This window comes from Balaenoptera ricei, chromosome 1, assembly GCF_028023285.1.
Source record: "Balaenoptera ricei isolate mBalRic1 chromosome 1, mBalRic1.hap2, whole genome shotgun sequence".
In the NCBI taxonomy this organism is placed as follows: Eukaryota; Metazoa; Chordata; class Mammalia; order Artiodactyla; family Balaenopteridae; genus Balaenoptera; species Balaenoptera ricei.
Window position 1 is genome coordinate 106,046,819 of NC_082639.1, and position 21,102 is coordinate 106,067,920.

The 21,102-nt window shown below is 38.5% G+C and overlaps 1 protein-coding gene across 1 annotated transcript in view; it reads right to left on the reverse strand.

The window, feature by feature from the left end:
• The window catches only part of NOTCH2 (notch receptor 2), a 180,676-nt gene that overhangs the window by 109,215 nt on the left and 50,359 nt on the right, over positions 1-21,102 (reverse strand). Inside the window, exon 2 of the mRNA XM_059929082.1 lies at positions 15,448-15,529. Coding sequence (XP_059785065.1) covers positions 15,448-15,529 — 82 coding nt within the window. The remainder of the gene's footprint in view (positions 1-15,447; positions 15,530-21,102) is intronic.

The window sequence follows — 21,102 nt, forward strand, 5'->3', positions numbered from 1 at the left end:
TGGGTTTCCACGTGTTCAGCTTTTTCAACCACCCCCCGCCCCCCGCATCTGAATAAAGCAATAAACACACACCGATTTTAATAAATCCAAACCAACCAGAAGTTGCCGTGGTATATGCTTTAAAACTGTTAATTCATAGTATTGTTCATCTTCATCAGAGACTATGAAATCAGTAACCACTGCAATAGGAAACCATGCTTTATTTACGTAAGAATTTGCAAACACCCTTATCTTCCAGTTTATAGTCTGGGCTCATTTATCAGAACTCAAAAGCTGAACTGAGTGCCTAGCCTCTTCAATCATCACTTGAAAGATTGGGCAAGGGCACACAAACAGCACTGAAAGAGTTCTGTTGCTGCTATAACAGAAGATGGTCTTTCCTCTGTCTTCTAGCACACAATCAGTACCTTACCATATTTCACTGCACTGGACCCTGAGAAAATATCTACTTGTGATTAAAACATGGCAAACATACTCTAAACACGTAAGTTTACAAAAAGCACCCTTCACAGTAATAGGCAAAAATGAATGAGCTAAGCCAGTTTGTTCCCAAGCTATGCACTGTACAGTTGCTGCAAGGAGTCTGTAAACGCTTATAAAACACTCTCTAGACTACTAAATAATGTCCTGTCCATATTAAATGGACTGTAAATGCTGTTACAATTATTAAAATTTTGAGGTATTATGAAGGGTGATTGAATTCTGAGTAGATTTTGACATGATGCATTGTATTCAAGCAAGAGACCGTGAAGTGGCTTCATCTCAAGATCATCTCTCCTTTATGCCTTACACTCTCGCGAGGCTCAGCTTCTTTAGCTCCTAGAACATGTTACAGTGCGCCTCCAGACCTCTGTACATGCTGTTCACTCAGCCCAAAACACTTTTCCCCTCCCTCTTCTTAAGCCCTAAAATTCCTTTAAGCTTCAGCTCAAATTTTATTTCCTTTGAGAAACAGGCTTGATGCCCCCTGCTGTATATTCCCATAACCCTAACATATATCACTCATTGCCTTGTATTATGATTATTTGTCTGCCCAACAGACTAAGAATTATTCATCACCATACTCCCAGTGCCTAATACAGTAACTGGCATATAGAAGGCATTCAACTATTCAGGGCTTATATTCTTAACAGAAGCCAAAAGGCAAAATGCAAGGGTCCATGGAGTCTTTACACCTTCAAAAGACTTTAATTATACTCAAAGTTTGGGAACCACTAGGTTGAGCTATTTACCCAAAGGATTATCAATACTAATTAAGATTCCTGATATATAGAGGACTTAACCTTCACTTACCCCTAAATCATTTAAAGTGGGCAAGCCAAATCTATACGGAGTAGATTTTTTAAATCACATATTCCCCCAAAATATGAAGTTAACACACACACACACACACACACACACACACACACACACACACACACAGAGTCTGCATTTTCTCTTATACTTTTATTAATCTTTAATAAAACACTGACTACATGAAGCACCAGGATCCTGAGTGACAGAACATCCTGCAAAGTGGCCTCAGTAACATAAACTGCTACACTCTTTTTAGAAACTTAGCAGTAAAAATTAAACAAAATTTCAGATAAAAAAATTGAGTGTGGGTGCTTGCTTTCTGTTCTCCAACATGAGTAGGTGACCACTTGTAAAATTCTGAAGTCTAAAAAATATTTGAAAACAGAAAGTTCCAAAAGCTTATGGTTTGATCTGAAAGGATTCCTAGTTCAAAAATAATTGTACTCAAATCATATCAAACCAAACCTGAATGTGAGAGTAGGCTGGAGAAAAACCTGCATTTCTCCAAACTTTAAGAGGGTAAAAAATATTTCTTTGTAGATTCTGAATACATCATTCTCGAAAAAAAAGTAATAATCACATGTATAGGTATGCAAAACCATTCAATGAATAATTGGAAAATACAATTTCAAAATGCCCTGAAACACTACAAAATCCCATTTAAATGGCCTTAATTAGAACCAGAAATAATAAAAAATAGTGGGCATCATGGGAAAAATAAGTAACAGTGCCTTGAACCCCATTTCAAGACAAAAACCACTACTTCCCGTAAAAGATAGAACCATGGCCCAAAGGGTTAAATAAATGGTTCTTGGGGGTAAAAAAAAAACTTAGCTATTACAATGGTTTGTGAACTTCCAAAGGGCCACAGTAGATAAACTGATATACAATATATCTATGGTATTAAAATTGCATGGGGCAGGGGTGGAGAGATTAGGTAAAAACTCTAAAAAGGCTCCTTTGGGGCAAGGGGTGATAATGATAAAAAGGTTGAGAAACAATGAGATAGCATATCCAAATAAAGTAATTTTTAGCTTAGTATCTGGCACTCATAACACTCATAAATGTTAGCTGAATTAAACAGAAAAGTTTCCTACAAATGTTGCCTATAATCATATATATTCAAACTCACATGTCTTCAAAAAAGTGTTCCTCAGCTTTGGAAATTCCTTCACCTATGCCTGATCTGCTGTATGAAATCAAATTCTATGCCTCCATAGGGTCAAATGAAAATCTTGCAAAGCTAAACAGTGGTCTAATGAGAAAATTTATCTAACATACATGCAGATACCATACAGATTACTTCTTTTAAAAATACAATGCTATCATTATTTTATGTACTCTTGCATTCTTATAACAAAAACAGCAAAACCTTCAAACCCTCATTGTATGGACAATGCTTGTAGCGCACGTGAAAGTCTTAGCCTACTGGTATCTATACTAGGAAGCATGCTCTATCATCAACTACACGGCTGGGACTGGATTTGGTTTGTTTAACTTTTTCCCTCTAGATTATAAGCTTTTGAGAACAAACATAATTATTAAAATCATCACCATCACAATAATCACCCAAAAAACTCTTCCACACAAAGGATAACTTTCATGAAGTTAATGACATCTCACAACATTTATTACTTTTATGACAATAAGGGAACAGTTACCGTCAAAGAAAAAAATGTAATGTTTTTATTCATTTTATTGAAAACACTCATTAATTTAGCAGGATCTCGGCTTTAGTGCAGACCTCCAGCATAGGTCATCTCAACTAGAAAAGTGGCATCAACCAAAAATTGATAAAGGAAGATTCAGATATAATTCTTTGTTCTAATTTCAGCAACATCTGCTTTAAGAATTTCTTTTGTATATTAAAAAAAAAAAAGCTTAGCCCAAAAATGGCTCTTCCAGTCTATACCGCATGCCCTCCAAGGACATGAAGCATTTCAAGTGGTTATTATGCTCTAAGGTAAAGGTCAAGAAATATTGCCCTGGGCAAAATCCATGGGCCACCTGTTTTTATACCTCCAGTCCAGAAGCTAAAGCTGGTTTTTACATTTTTTTAATGGTTATGCTTTAAAGAGGTATATAAGTACCTACATTATATCCTCAATTTGCTTCTTAGCCAGCAAAGCTTAAAACCTTTACCATCTGGCACTTGAAGAAAAAAGTCTGCTGATCCCTGCTCTAAGGCCAGGACAGCATTAAAGTACACATAGGCTAAAAACACATTCAAAACATGTGCTTACAATTTAGGTAACTTTTTTTGTTTACTAGAAGTCAGGGCACTTTAGGAGCACTTGTTATGAACTGCGTTTAATTTCAGAAAGGCAATCCAATGGTCAAAGAATCATCATTGTCAATTGTCATACCTCTGCATAATTAGAACCAAAGATAATAAAAATAACGAACATCAAGGAAAAAAATTATGGTGTATAACCTTAATGTGGTGACTCAAGACAAAAACCGCTACTTCCTTTAAAAGATGGGCTGCTACTTCCTTTAAAAGATGGCACCATGGCCCAAAGGGTCAAAAAAATCTAAGATATTACAATGATTTGGGGCCTTCCAAACCAAAGAAACTGAATATCAAGCAAGAATCCTGAAAGTATGCACTCAAGTTCACACAAAGTGAAGATAAATGCATCCTGAGAGGCACTTCACTTACTAAACTGAGTCAAGGCAAAGCCATGCCTGATGTGGCTACATTCTCCTGCACCATTCTGCTTAAAAAACCCATGTCTACTGGTAGGTGAGACGTACTTACGGCATACCTAAGGATGGATGGATAGATAGATAGATAGATAGATAGATAGCTAGCTAGCTAGCTATGTAGTTATTTTTAGTTTGTTTTTTATCTGAATAAGAATAAAAATATATTGGGCTTCCCTGGTGGTGCAGTGGTTGGGAATCCGCCTGCCAATGCAGGGGACACAGGTTTGACTCCTGGTCTGGGAAGATCTCACATGCCACAGCATAACTAAGCCCATGTGCCACAACTACTGAGCCTGCACGCTAGAGCCCGCGAGCCACAACTACGGAGCCAAGCCCGCGCGCCTGAAGCCCGTGCTCCGCAACAAGAGAAGCCACTGCAATGAGAAGCCCGCGTGCAGCAACAAAGACCCAACACAGCCATAAATAAATAAATAAGTAAATAAATTTATTTTTAAAAAAAAGAATAAAAATATAACTAGTATATTGTTTTACAGAAACTCTCACCCAAGACTTTAGCATGTTCTCAGAGCTTTTGATTGAGCGGCTCCCCACAGACCTTTCCTCTAGATCAGCCCTGGCTCTTCCACCAGATGTGAACCTTGAATTAGCCACTTTACTTCTCTGAGCCTCAGCCTCCTCATGTATTAAAACAAGATGCTAGGCCAAATAATCTCTAATATTCCCTTTAACTCTAAAATTATATGATTCCATTAGGTATGTTCTACAGCCCCCTTGGACATTAATATCCTTTAGGAGGATTAAATACCTCCTTTAGAAGGAACGCAAAAGAATTTCCACATTGTTTTTGTTTCATGGAATGTTAAAAAATAAAATGTATAGCTAGAGTTAAAATCCTTGGTCTTTCAAACTGCCTCATAAAAGCCCTAAATTGTTTATTTTTAATTCTGCTTTTCTCTCTCCTTCTCTCCTCCCCTTCTCCCTATATATTCACCCTGTTCCTCGAGGGTTGGTACCAAAAATGAAAAGAAATAGCGCTGAATCTTTAGGTCACCTAATGGGGACTGAGAAACAGCTTTTAGTCCCACTCTACATTCTAATCAGTTATGTAATACAGGATAAGTCACTTGAACATATTAAGCCTTGGGTTCCTCATATATAAAACAAGATGAGTGGGAAAGGTGATCGACAAAATCCCTTCCACCTCCTAAAGTATGATGACTCTACAATTTTGGCTGTTGAATTCCCTCAGCAATACTGCCCGAGAATGTAATGATGTTTGCTGATGGTAATGCTTGGGGTCAGTGGTTGTGTATGTCTTAACCATCAACCCACTCCAAGCAGGGGCTCCCTGGGGCAAGAATTGTGCCTGTGTCTCTTCTTTTATATCCTTCACACTGCCCAACTATCATCCTTCTAAGCGCACAGAGAGTTCAATACATACTTGTGTAAATGAACTGTTGTACAACTCACACTTTCAGCTAATCCCTCACAGGAAGCATAAGGAAGCAAAGAATAAGCAAAAGAGAAAGAGTGATGTATTTAAACAAGATATGGAGAATAACGAGGAGCCCTGAGCCTAACTGGGAAAGAAAGTCCTTACCATCTTCCCCAAGACATCTGGCCAACATGAGAGCCTGTTTTCTTCAGCACAGAATGGTGGTAGACATTGCAGTCCCTTTATGGAATCTGATCTACTGAAAAATTTCACAAGACTAAAAATGACCTATGTGTGTGTCTGGGAAGAGATGCACCAAATTTAAACTTGCAGGGAATCAATCACTTAATTAAAGTCATGTAGGACCTTTTTCCAGATACAATTTTTATATATCCTCTCAACACAGCATAAGTACCTGTCTTACTCATTTCCCCAGCTCAAGATGCTCTCATTAATTCTTATAAAATTTAGGAAAGAATAGGTGATATCCCATAATTAGAGAGTATGCTTCTCTGAAGACTAATTATAAACTCTGATTGTCAGTCTCAACCTTTGCCTGGAAGGAAATGAGTCAACTTTTCATTAGTAATCAAGCTCTGTCCACTTTTTTAAGAGTGACCCAGAAATTCAAGGCCATTGAGTTTTAACAACATGAGACAGAGAATCAGACACCACAATATTATATACAAATGGGACTAAGACAGAAAAATTAAAGTCAAAGAGGCTTCTGAGGTACTTTTCAGGCTGAGTGAGGTTTCAGAAGGGGCAAGTTACCCAGTAAAATAACTACCCAAGGAGATGTCTCTGGCTTACACAATAAGAACCCCAGCATTTCAAAACTTTAAAGGGACAGGTGGTTAAATGGCTAAGGCACTACCATGGTCAAGGCAAAAAATCATAACCACTGTCAAATGTTTTCCACATAGAATAGGCCTCCCTGGTTTATTCTGGATAATTGAGGGTTTGGATATGTACTATATAATCAGAGGAAACAAGCAGTAAAGGACATGAGCTAATTTGGGGTAACCAGAGACGTGGCTAACAGATGCTTGCTTACTCTGGATCCCTGAACTGAACTGGATCAGGCCAATGATATGCTGGACAGAAGAGATCTGAGGTGGGAACACCTAAATTCTCAGCTACGAGAATGCGTTATGCCTTATGTGAAGACCGATCCTGTTCCTGGTGTCTCTGTTTTTCCATCACTCCTCCTATCCCAACCCATTGTTTTTCTTGCCTCAGAGATTCTTGAATTCTGAGTTTCCCTGCAAATGGTGTCCACAAGCCTACCTGGTCACTCTGCTCTGGAAGCAGCACAAGACTCAACAGTCAAGGCCAAAAAGGGGAGGGGAGGACAGGTGACTGCTCCCAGCTGCCCTCTCTTCTTGTCCCCGGTCTCCCCACTCACCCCTAACTCTAGACAGTCTATCTTCTAGCATTCAAGCCAGCATGTGCTAAAGGAATGATTTTTTAAATCAGCTATCTATCACTGTGAAACAGATTAATCCACATACCAGTTTAGTAAAACCTCACACAAACTGAAGTATAGACAGAAGGGAACACCCAAGATGTAGAAAAGTTTTAAAACTATGTCATTAAGGAAAAAAATGATGAAGATATTGGTAACAATTATTCCAGTTAATAATAGCTCTCTAGTCCCCTCAGTCTCTCTACTTCCGGCCTTCTACCTATCCATCTCTTAAGACACAGTCAATATTCTCAGATTTATTCTCAGATTCTAAGTGAACCACAAAAAAATCCTCTGATTGTAGTCTTCTGTCCCATAGTAGTCGTTCTCTTGTCTGAGTCTCCATAGTTCTTATCATCTGTGCTGCTCCATTGGGCAGTTATAGACTGTATGTGTGTATATATATATATGTATATGTGTGTGTGTGTGTGTATATATATGTATATATGTGTGTGTATACACACACACACACACACACACACACATATATATGTCTCATCTCCCCAACGAGATGGCAAGACATCAGAGGACTGCCACCATGTCTTACACAGGAAAAGCACAACGTTCATTAGCAGACACTCCCAGTACAGGTACTTTTGAATAAGAAAGTCAGACAGCACAGGCCTCCTCTCGGCCTTTATGGCTGTTCACAACACCCAGCACAGTGCTCAATCATAGTAGCCAGCTCAATAAACACCAGTTTGATGAATATTAAACTTTCCTTTGAAGAGTGCTATGGACTGAGTGTGCCCCCTCAAAATTCTTATGTTGAAACCTACATCCCCAATGTGATGACATTTGGAGCTGAGGCCTTTGGGAAATAATTAGGTAGTTGAAGTCATGAGGGTGGGGTCCTCGTGATGGGATTAGTGCCCTTAAAAGGAGACAAGGGATCAGAGCTTTTTTTCCCTACCATGTGAGGATATAGTGAGAAGGTGGCCATCTACAAAGCAGGAAGCAGGTCCTCACAGGGAACCAAGTAAGCCAGCTCCTTGATCTTGGACTTCCCAGCCTCCAGAACTGTAAAAATAAATGTCTGTTGGTTAAGCCACCTGGTCTGTGCAGACCAAGACAAAGAGTGAGGATCCTAAAGTGCCTCAGAGTCTTACTTTCAGAGTTCAGGATACAGGACTATACATATAGTAACTGCAGGAAAGTTACTGAATCTATACAGACTCAAGTACCCTAAATGCTACTATTCTACATAAGGTCTAATCAGGATCTTTTCTTATTAACACCTACCTTCTCCTCATACTTATATGAAGAAAAAAAAAATGGATATAATGTTCCATCTGGATGTGTTTCCTGAGTAATACCACCTGTTACTTAAATAATGCCTTTATTAGTCTTTGCTTTCACTTTCTTTTCATAAAGGTCTTTTCATAAATGTCCAAGTAGGAGATTGTTTAGAAGAAGAACATTTTAAACAGAAGATAACTGCATTAATAAGGGAAGGCTGAAGGCATCAGTATAAGAGTCAGTAATACATTTTTGGACACAGAGGATGAAGTGCTAGTGAAGATTATTGATGATGGATAAATAGGATATAGAAAACTTTGGGAAGCCCCAGACAAATTGTAAATTACCTTACATTGAGATGTAAAATAAAACACAACTAAGACAAATATGAAAACAAAACACTCACATAACACACACAAACACACACAAACAAAACACAAAACACACACACTCTCACATGATGGGGTGGAAGAAACACTAAACTTCATTTCTACCTACAAAATTCCTAGCAACAGGATGTTGTGAAGAGGACTTAATGAAAACCCCCATCACGCCCACACATTTATGCTAGCTTAACAGAGAAAAAAGCACTTGGAAATTTTTAGATAATTACATTTTTATCACATTCTGACTTCTTCAACCCCTTTGTATTCAATCTTGCTAGCCTTGATGAAAGACAGATAGCCAAATTTTAAATGAAGGATTTAATTAATTACTCCAGATCGAGAAAGAGAAATGTTTCTCATCCTGCTTAGTCACAAGAAAAAAGGGGATAAAGGAATTACTATACGAAATGAATGGTGCTGACATGCCACAATGGAACAATGAGAAAGAAACTTCACTTAGGATTATGGTTAACCTGGGGATGGTGTTGAAAGAAGCCTAGCTAAACTCCTATCTATTCATGCCAGGTTTGCAGGCCAAAATTAGTTGATTTAACTTACTGGCAGTGACCCAAGACAGGCAAAAGGATACAGGCAGAGCCTAAGAACCACCTTCTCCTACTTCTCTACCTAACACTGAAGTTTATAAAGTTTCCAACCTAAAGAATAAAAATCAGCTGAAAAGAACATGAGAATTCTGTTGTTATATATTGATAAGAAGTTATTCATCAAGACTTCCTTTATGAAAAATTTCTCAGGGACACAACATATTTGTTAAAGGAGTTTTCAAGGACATAAGTGTTAATAAGAAGAATAGCTTAGAAATGGTACTGTTAAAGGGTCCAGACCCCAAGTCCTAAACAAGGAAAGCCTCACAGGACATTCATCTATCTATACATCTATAACTCGCAATGCAAGTATAAGGCACTATGTTTAACAACTTGTGACTTCTGTGCTGGCAGCACCATTTATCAGAAGTTGTAGAATTTAACCTGTCTCAGTTTCACAGGTGCATAAAATCTGCCTGGACTTGCTCATCTTCCATTAGGAAAAAGAAGGGAGACATTTCAAGTTTTTAAGTTTAGTTTTCTCTACTAAAAAGCATTTTAGTACACAATATCCTCTACCCCCACCTTCACTGCTCTCTTCTTATATTTCATCTGCATTAATTGCACTGAACTTTCAAGTGCAAGGCCACTTCTCAGAATTGCAGCATTAGCCAAGCCTGGTCCACGTACACTCATGTAGCTACAAGCAAGTTCAATACTCTAGTATTATGTAGTATTATGAGCTGCCCAGGCCTACCTATGTCTCTACTTTAAAATCAGAAACTATATATAGAGTTTTAATCATAATCCTGATCTGAAAAGCTACCTTTTATATACTTTCAAATGTTCCACACTTCCTTTTCAGAAGGTCCTGTTTGAGATACCACTTTAAAATAGGTAATTTTGTCCCATTTTACTAATAAGCAAACTGAGACTCAGAGCAAAAGCACATTTTCAAAGAGCACATCTCAGGTCAGATACTTAAGAGTTATGTGATCTTGGGCAAATTATTAATCTCTCTGAGTTTCCATATACTCATTGGTAAAACAGGGATATCAAGATTCTCTACCTTACATGAGGACTAAAATAATACCTGTAAAGAGCTTAATTGAGCACACAGCCTAGTATGTAATAAGTGCTCAATAAATATTAGCTAGCATAATATTCTTCAGCTTGCCAAAAGATCCAATTACTGACAGGATTTAGGGCTCAAATTCAAGTCTATCTAGCATAGAAACCTGTCCTCTCCATGTCACCAAGCAGGGCTCTTCCAGATGCCTTAATCCACTCACCAGTTCCAGAATGAACCATACAGGAGCCTGGCACAAAAGAAAAAAATCAGCAGTACTGATTTTATCTTTTTAAAAAATTTGGATATTTTTAATCATAATTTTTGCATTAATTTTGATTTTTGAACTATTGCCTTAAAGTATTATTTATCTCAACTGAAGGAACCTTGCCGGCAGAACCAGTTTCAGCAGAAAAAGAGAAAGTGATTTAACAGCTGATATTTTTCCCAGTGCATTTCTTTGATCTGCCCTTGAACAGCACTCACCAAAAAGGTGAGTGAAAGGGGAAAATGCTGAGTCAGCCATGACTTTTGAAAATGCCTTTCTAGGGCAGTACGGCCACAACACAAACATTGATAACGCATCCTCTACTATAAGCAAGGCTCTGGAAGATTCTGAGTAATTGTATTCTCTCACAACTATACAGAAACTTATCAAGAGGACAAAGAAGGCAATGGCTCCAGTTTTCTTGGATGGCTTTTGGAGGCCTGGACCACCAACACTACTCTCTAATCCTGGCAAGGAAAATTGTTAGCTGTTAAAGTTTAATGTTCCTTATAGCTAATAGATAAATTTTAGGTAAAATGTGACACGGTTATATTTTATAACATTTTCTATTTATAATAATTTACTTTAAAATGTAGTTTCTAGTTAGATACTTTGGCAAAAAGTAGAGATTCTCAAATGCAATCACCCATCCACAGGAACCTATATAGCTCATGGTGACTTTCCATTGTTTAACAAATATTGTGCTAGTTACCTCCTAAGTGGTATGTAGAAAACTTTGAAAGACTCCTTTAAAATTATAATTCTTACCATTAAAAATAATGGCAAAGTAACTTAGATCAACTCTCCCGTTCATAATAATTATAAACTCCAGACAAAATATTAAAGGTACCAGAGAGCAATCAAAGCGGGCAGAAATTAGAAGGGATATGAGCCTCGAAGGAAAAAACAAACTACGTATATGAAACCTGCATTTATACACCTTGTTCCCTGAAGGTATTCCCCAGTTCATGAAGCACAAGAGAAACAGAAAGCAAGCAGAGAATGGAAGTTTTACTGAGCTAAAGAGTCAAAGATGTCTAGAATTGTCAAAGTAGCTGAAATTTGAGGAGGAGAAATCCTGGAAAAAACAGAACCACAGAGGAGGTAGCCCTAAAATATGTAATATAACTCCACAACAAGATGATATTTAGGAACACAATGGAAAGCAAGAGCTGGAAGGCTGAAAAACTGAGCATGACTCTGGGGAGTCAGAGGTTTTACTTTAAATCCTACCAAATTAGAGGGGCTTGGGATACACCCCAGAATATGGTAAAAACCTCACGCTTTCCACTGAACCCACTGAGGGGTCATACCTTGGGAGTAAGGATTATATCTAGAGCCCAAGTCTAGACCAAGACGCACCATCAGACTAAGAGCAAAACAGATCCCCCCATAGCAGAGCCCAAATAGCATCAAGGTGATCTTCCAGTAACATTCTTTAGTAGAAGATAAAGTTTAAAATGCATCACTCACAATGTCCAGAAAACAATAAAAACTACCATAAACATGAAGTAAAGGGAAACTGTACCCACAGTCGAGTGAAAGAGCTGTTGATGGAAACACATCCAAAGACAAGCCAGATGTTAAAGAACTGGCAAACAAGGACTTTAAATAACTATGAGAGATGCGTCCTTAAAAATACACATTTTGTGAATTTTACAAATCATAACCTCACCCACCCCCAACATTCTAGTGAACTTGAGTTGCCCACGATTTTTAATCAAAGTGGGATTTGGAATGGTTTATATTTGAAAGCCTGAGAAAACAACTTGAAAGTGATTAATGACAGCCAAATTTAATTATGTATTTACACCTCCCAGTAGGACAAGCGAGAGAATGAAATGCCTTATCTCTCTGTAGTGAGAGGGCTTTATTAAGATATGACAACAACTATTTAGGAGCAATAATTGAGTTTTATGCAAGATTACACCGGTTCTCCTTGTCTGGCTCCCAATCTAATCACAGACTGATAGAGTACTTAGACTCTTAACAGTTAGAAAAAACAGTTGAGCTGTGTACAAAACTAACCTTTAAAAGTACTTATTCTCATCTGTCTATGTGATCTTATCAAGGATTTCTGTAACTTCCATAAACAACCATTATAATTTAGCTGAATCAATAACATTATGCTCTTTAAAGAGACAGTCAGACACCTTCTACTTTAAAATATTTTCCATTAACTCCTACCCACCCACCCCAGTAAAAAAAATTTGGCCTCAGCTTTCTTTTCTTAATCCAGTAAGCAATCTCATGAATAAAAAGACAATCATATGTCCTGCATATCTGATGTAATTTTTATAAACCTTCTAAGTGTTCTAATATTTATTACCATTTTGTGAAAATAGTATTTACTGAGCAAGCTGGAGTAACTTCTTTCCCCAGGGAAAAAAAGCAAAGCCGGTGAAGATATACTGAAAGGTCTGCTAAATAAATGTTATTTTTACTTAAATTTTGCTTAACGTTCTGTAGAGGTTGGCTGGCATGGCACTGTGGAATGACTGATTTGGCTTCCCTGATATTGTTCTTGCTTTTCCTGTGTCCACTTATGTTGACACTGATACTCCTGAAGATGCTAACATTACTTTTATTGAAGTAGAGAAACATTCTCTTTTTACAAGTTTTGTTGTTCACATCGGTCTCCCGAAAAGATCACCTTGCCCATTTTATTCCCTTACTCTCCTTTTCTCTAGAAGCTTCTTTCCCTCACAACAGGGTTGGAAGACATCTGAGGGATGTCCAGGACTATATTCAGAACTATATCCATAAGCAACCCACCCCATCAATAATTAACAAATATCCAGGGACAGAATTCAGGCAGCTCCATTTTTGTAAATCACAAAGTGAGTTCCCTGTTTCCTAGCAACGATTCTTCCAAAACCTAGGGTCAACTTTGTCTCTCTCACCTTGGCTGCAGAGTATGAGACTAACAGCTCACACATCTGTTTTCTCCCCAAAATGACCCTTAGTGTCCATTCCTGGTAAGTGCTCAGAGATTGGTCTCCTCTACAGCCCTCTTTCCCCATGTCAGACCACAAATATGTAGGCCAACACTTAGAACGTATTTGAAATTCTCCCTACATAAGTCACCAAGTTGAATTATCTCTAAATAGAACTAAATTGCCTCTCTGTATAGTACTACCATCCTGAATGCTACATGAAGCCAACAAAATTCTCAGAGGAAAGGACCAGTTTCTACTTACTTAAGACAAACAGATTTAAAGACATGTGAATGATATCTACTGAGCAGTTTTGGTTCAAGAAACATATCGTTGAGTGCTAGCTACATACCAGGCGCTGTACTACGCATTAACTGTGCAAAAGCACACAAGACCAGGACTTCACACTCTAGTGGGAGAAACAAACACATCAACAAATGATCATAGTATAATGGGTTAACTACCACGAGAGAGATAAATAATAGAATAAAGCAAGTAACTAAGACACCAGATGCCAAAAAGAGATTAACAAGATTTCAGTGGCCAATTCTAAGGTACTAAGTTCCTTTCCTTATTATCTCCAGTTGTGTTTCCATTCTTAGAGAAGACTACATCACATGTTTTTGGTTGGATTTTTTTCCCAGCTAGAAAAACTAAGTGAACAGCCCATAATCAGTTACATAAAAAATTTCATTTCCAGTGTTATATTTATTCCAATCCAAACAACCTATTGTTAAGCTTTACTGTCATCACAGCTTAAAATATTTTCACTTTGGTGAAGAAAATTTTTTCTGACTAGGAAAATTCTTGCTCATAACATTAAAGAACTTAGATCCTGTTGTCAGAATAGACTTGATTGGAAAAATGTCATTATTATAGTTATGTTTTTCAGTTAAATATCCAGAAAAGAAACAAAACCATGTTGGATAAACTCACTTCAAATGCTTATCAAGGGCTTCCCTGGTGGCACAGTGGTTAAGAATCTGCCTGCCAATGCAGGGGACACAGGTTTGAGCCCTGTGTCCAGGAAGATCCCACATGCTGCGGAGCAACTAAGCCTGTGCGCCACAACTACTGAGCCTGCGCTCTAGAGCCCATGAGCCACAACTACTGAGCCTACGTGCTACAACTACTGAAGCCCATGTGCCTAGAGCCTGTGCTCCACAAGAGAAGCCCCCGCACCACAACGAAGTGTAGCCCCCGCTCGCCACAACTAGAGAAAGCCTGTGCGCAGCAACAAAGACCCAATGCAGCCCAAAATAAATAAATTAATTAATTAATTTTTAAAAAATGCTTATCAAGCAAATACTTCTACCAAAGCAAAGAACAAACATATCCCATAAAAGTGTTAAAGAAGATAAATGTCATATTACCAAATCTTATTTTCCATTAAAGAAACAGAATGGAAACATGTTCCTAACAAAAATTTTCAATTGAGGTTGAAGGGGGAAAAAAATTATCCATAGGCAACCTAGAGAAGCAATTTATGAGATTACCTCACAGGTTTCCTCAAACAAAAAGTATGGCTACACTAGAGGATGATCAGAGAGAAAGAAAAGAAATGCTCTTGAGGACTAGCCTAAACCCCCTAGTCCTATCTACTCCTCATCCTTATTCTTTTAAACCTATATAATGACATTCAGCCACAGCCCCTGCTCCCCACCCCATCCCTACAAGCATGTGTGCATCTTCTCTCACAGTCTCTCTTTCAGAATTGATTTTTTATATTAGATTTAAAAGTTTCACATGGCTGTAGTATTTACTTACAGTAGGCAGAATTAAAGTTAACATCTATTTGGTCTGACTTAAAAACAAGATCACGGCTAACACGTTGAGAAGCGATTCTGAGGCTTTGCCTTAAACTGAAAAATGTAAAAGAATGTACTCACTATATTTAACTAGCTACTCACTGAAAGTCTTTTTCATGATGAAAAAGATAAGACAGTAAGTTCTTATTAACCATTTATCTGACATCCACATCCTCATCCCCCACAAAAACTACATCAGAAAAGTTAGAGAACCAGTAACATTTCACAGAAGTATTAAAAATAGAATAGTATTACCATATCTTGTCCAATTTCCTATTGAGGAAAAATAAAATACATAAAGAAGGAAAAAAACAGAGAAAAACTTACTTGCAGTACCCTGTACCATTGTGGTAGGTAACACATATTCCTTCATTTACACAGGGCTCATAGCCGTCCCGACATTGCAATGCTAGAAACGAAAACAAATACACATTAGAAATAAGTCACTAATCATAACCCTCAGATATCAAAGAAACATCATCCAATCCAGGTCAACATTCATTCCCATATCCAACTTGATTTAGGTTTCCCTTTAGAGTTTTAATCATCTTTTTATCTTTTGGCTCCTGCGGTCACAGAAGTACAGAAGCTCATCCCAAGAGTCTCTTCCCACGATAAATGTTCTGTGGTCCCGAATGATACTCTTAATTCTCTGTGCCTCTATCTCTCTGGCTGTTATATCCCTATTTCCCAATGATACTAAGAAAATTAAAGCTATACTATCCATGATATGCCATGAGCATCTTGGGATTTGGATACTTCAGATGAGCAATGTAAGGATTCATCAATGAATATTTAGGAAGACCTGGGTAGATACTAGGTCACCATGATATTAATGAATTACTTAAGCCTCAGGTGAAGTTTCAAAACAGGCCACTTCAAGAAATAATCAGAAACATCAATAATATTCATTCAACAAACTATATTTGAGAGCCTAGTGTGTACCAGACACTACATTAAGATCCAGAGGAAAAAGGGGAAATGGAATTCATAGAGAAATGAATAAAACATAATCTCTAACTTTAAGGGGCTCACACAAAGATGGGGAGTAGACTATAAATAGAGATTGTAGAGGAGGGGGGATAAAAGCAAAGAAAATGAAAAGTTAATTATATATATATAAATAAAACAATAATTCTCAAATTCTTGAACCCTAGTCCCTTTAATAAAAAGGTACTTCATCATCCTAATCCCTCCCAAAAGCAGACTATCCAGAAATAAACAGCAATAGTAGAAACTTTCATTGATTTCAGCCAGAAGAGGAGGAAGGCTACCCAAAGCCTCATTTGCTGGATAATTACAGTACCTTGATTGTTTAGCTTTTAGAGTTGGAATTTTCATCACCAAAATGCTTATCAAGAATACTAATAACAATTGGAAGGGCAAGACAGAAAGAAACCTTGTCAAACAATGAAAATCAAAATTGAAGTCCATGAACTTTTTCTGGAAGATTATTAAGCTCTTCATCTCCTAGGATGGTTCATGTATAAATACCTGAAAGCAAAACCGAGAAGTCTCCACTTTTGAGTTTCCTCTGTGCGTACCACTCTGTGAATAAACTGCAATATCAGAGGCTCTAGGTCTGCCCTTCCGGGGCACCAAAACCAGCTTCTTCTCACAGCAGGGCCCAGGCACAAGCTGGATGTTAGAACAGATCCTCCATTAACAATTACTGCATAGGAGCCTTCTATTTGCCCAGTACTGTTATCAAGTGATGAAACCCTTTGAGAACATGTTTACAAAAATCTCAGCTCTTGAGGTAATAATATTTTTAAAAACTAGTGATAACAATAGCAGCTAACACATAGTACTTACTAAATACCAGGTATTGTTCTAAGCCCTTTACACAGACTAATTCAGTCTTCCCAACAACCCTATGAAGTAGTTAATTTCATTAAACCCATCCCACAGAAAGGATAAGTGACCCGCCTATTGTCACAACAGTGAGTGAAAGAACCAGAATTTGAACCTAGGGAGTCTGGATCTCATGAGAGAGTCTGTGCTCTTAACTACAGTAATACAGTGCTTCCCACCATCTGACATTTTTCTTCTCAAGAGGGGCAAAATAGGTATTATTATACCCACGTATTAGAAAGTGAAGGCCAAGGAGGTTAAGAGGCCTCCTCATGGGGCATTCCTCCATAGCACTAGCTGTGACACTGCTGGGCCTTACTGAGTCCAGCCCCGTCTCCATGACAGCTATTGGTATCACACAAGCAGTCACTAGGCTGCAGCCCGAGCAGGCATATTCAGGAAGAGGGTCATCTTGTTGTCCATATCCCACTTCCCTGTAGGGCTCAAATGCTCCCTCTTCCCACACTGATAAGCCCAATGCAACAACTATAATTAAAACAGTTAATGTCAGGTTATTTCCTCCATACCAAAGTTCTCAAACTGATTTTTTTATTCTCTTTAGACACTTTTATTAGTTTCAATGAGAACTTCCTGACTTTTTTTCTATTTGCTTTTTTCTTTAAATAGGAAAGGAATGTCCCGCAGGCCCAGAGCAAGCCAGAGTTCTGTCCTCCCCCTGCAGCCCAGAGCAAGCCACAGCTCTGGCCTCCCCCCTGCAGGAATCCTGGGGCAGTGGAGGGAGTCAGGAGTCCTGAAACCCTGGCTCTACCACAAACTAGCTGCACTACTGCAAGAAAAGCACAACCTCATGGGGGCTCAATTTCCCAACCTGTAAACCAAACTGGGGTAAACTAAATGCTGCTGAAGGATTCCCTGTGATCCAACAGTGACAACTCCCTCATTAAAAGTAGATGAATGGCATGCCTGGTACCTAGAGAAATCTACCCAGAAGGACAAAAGGAGCCAGCCACCCATGACTCAGAAAGCCATGGGTGCAAAAAAAAAAAAAAAAAAAAAAATCACAGTCTGTTCCTATTAAGCATCCTGGCAAATCATTACAGTGACAGGTGCAGAGAAATACAAACAACCTAAAGTCAATATGTGGCAATCAATCTAGAAAATAACTTCACAGCCTAGCCTTAGTGAACCAATCAAATTCAGGGACCAAAAAGGAGGTAGGCTCACAAGGCTAATAATTAATGCCATCTGGCTGATCCGTAGGATCATGCTACCTTGAACCTTTAACATTTACTGAGCCACGGTTCTCAGACTTTAGTGTGTATCAGAATCATCTGGAGGGCTTGTTAAAACACAGATTGCTGGACTCCACCCCCCCAGTTTCTGAGTGAGTCAGTCTAAAGGGGGCCTGGGAATGTGCATGCCTAACAAGCTCCCAGGTGATGTTGATGCCGCTGCTCTGAGGGGCCACACTTGCAGACAACACCTGTACTAAGGCATGATGGGCCACTTTAAGGAATCCCCTAAGACTATATAATCCACCAGAAGTCTTGGATGATCTAGACGACAATATATTGCCTGGATGAATAACAACAACAACAACAAAAAAGTAAAATTTGAGACTCACAACTTTGCTCAGAGGCTATTTCTAAATGAATACTGTAATTATTTGTCATAAATATAGAAGTTAAAACTTTGATAACTAAAAACCATGACAGTGAGTGAGGCTGGAAAAGATCTCATTTCAAAATTCAATTTACTTTATTCTCCAACGTAAAACACTTAAATTTAACAATAAAATTAAAAGCAGCTTTATATTTGTAAAGTAAAAAGTGAAATGTTCCATCGTATCAGTTAGACATTAAACTGTTTTAATAGACTCAGAGAAACCGGTCACTCACAAAAGGAGTGACTTTTTCCCGAATTTTCATCTTAAGCTACAAGGGTTACTCAATAAATGCTGGCTGACGAATATCAATCTCATATATGTGCGTGCCCCCTGCCCCCAAAAGGGGCAAAAACAAAAAGAAGCAGTGGATTCCAATTTCATCACTCCATCACTTGGCAATGTGACACAATATCTAGAATATTTCCAATTTTCACACATTTTCTGTACTGCATATTTGGGGACTAGTCTTCCAATACTCAGAAACATACTTACAGACGGAATTCCCTGGAGGTCCAGGGGTTAGGACTCCACACTTTCACTGCGGAGGGCATGGGTTCAATCCCTGGTCGGGGAACTAAGATCCCACAAGCCTCAGGGAGCAGCCAAATTCATTTAAAAAAAAAAAAAAAAAAGTACTTACAGAGCGTCTACTATGTGAGGTGCAGGCCCTGATGTCAGCGAAACCATGGTTAACAGAATAAAGTCCCTGTCCTCATGAACCTTATTTCTACTAGGGAAAGACAGATAATGAATAAGTAAATTTATTTATTATCTCACAGTGGTAAGTGATAGATTCTATTGGAAACAGAACCCAGTTATGGGATACAACGTAATCAGGAAGGCTGGAGGTGTAGGGACCTACTTTAGATAAAGTGACTAGGAAAGGCCTCTCTCAGGTGGTTTCCTTTGAGCTAAGACTTAAATGAACAAGAATCATGAAGATATGGGGAAACAGTGATCCCAAGCAGAGGAAACAGCAAGCGTAAAGGCCTGGAGATGGAATGAGACTGGTATTCCATGTCTGTATGGCTAGAAATTATTAAACAACGGGGAGGGTAATAGGAAACAGCAAGGAAGGCAGGCAGGGGTTAGATTACAGCTTCTACTCTAAGGGTGAGCGTGAACTCCTGGGCAGCTCTAAGCAAGGAAAGCAACACAACCAGATCTGTGTTTGAAAAAAGTCAAGACTGTTAAATGTTCCAGTGTGTGAAGGCTTTTCTTCCTTTCTTATATAAGCTTATGCAAGTCACCCCATTTTAGACTAGGCCGAAGCCACTCATTTTCTCAGCTCCCCCACAAATGGTAAGGATTTTATTCTAATCCCATCTAACCTTCCAGAATGACAATGTTACAAGTGTCAGTCCACCACTCGCTCATCTGCAGTGGCTTTCAGTTCTTAGTTTTCAGAACTTATTCTCAGCTTGGCTTCAGAAGAACCAGTTGAGAGGTGGATGCAGTACCTTCGGTAGGTACAGAGCCAAGCTTGGCACTTTTTCTTCCAGGGATGAGTCATTCCTTCCTTCTTCCAGTCGAAGCCCTCACCCTGGCCTTCAAGATCGCAGCCTACATTATGCGCCCAGCATTTCACCTCGAACCGCTTTGAATGCAGCCTCTTGCTTGAACAGACCACTGTGAACTCAGTTCCTTGCCTCCACTAGCATCTCAGCTTCCTCTGATTGCCACTTCCACTTTACAATCTAAATTCTGCTCTGTCCTCCTAGGCCCAGCTCACCTTCTGCCTGGCCCACAAAGCTTCCCCTGGACGTTTCTGTCCTCACAGGCCAACCCCTACCCTTGTAACACTCATAACTCACAATTTAGCATTTAATTCTGTACTGTCTCCTAACTCTCTCGGCTTTTACACTTTTAAGTTCCTAGATGATAGAAACCATTTCTTCTCTTCTGTATATTTGAGGCAATATAGTTTAGTGATTGAAAGCGTAAATGCTGAAATCAGGATCTCAGTTGGAATTCCAGCCCCACCATTTACTATCTATCTCTGTATCCTCTTTGTACTTTCATTTCTTCATGTACAAAATAATCTCTCTCAGAGCCCTGGCAAGAATGAACTAAATTAATACATTTAAAGAGCCTAGAACAATGCCTGACACATAGTAAGAGCTCAAAAAAGGACTGCTCACATAGTAGGTACTTAAATTCTTTGTTATTGACTCCATGATAAATGGTGGCTTTAGAGGAACTTGTTATATCAATCAAACCCCAGTTTAACAAACTGAGAAATCTGGAAAAATAGAAGAGCCCTAAGCAATTTAGGACATAATATCAATAAATGGAATAAATTCTTCCCAGTTGCCACCAATAAAGGTCTAGTAAAAGATATCCTGAACTACTACAAAAAGCAGTCACTCACTGCTCAAAAAAAAAAAAGGTATACCACTGCAAGCACAGGGAGAAGTAATTCATGAAAGGTAAAATAACACTATATATGAGCAAAAATGTCATTCAGTTTTCATATGGTGCTTTTACTATTTGTTGAACAA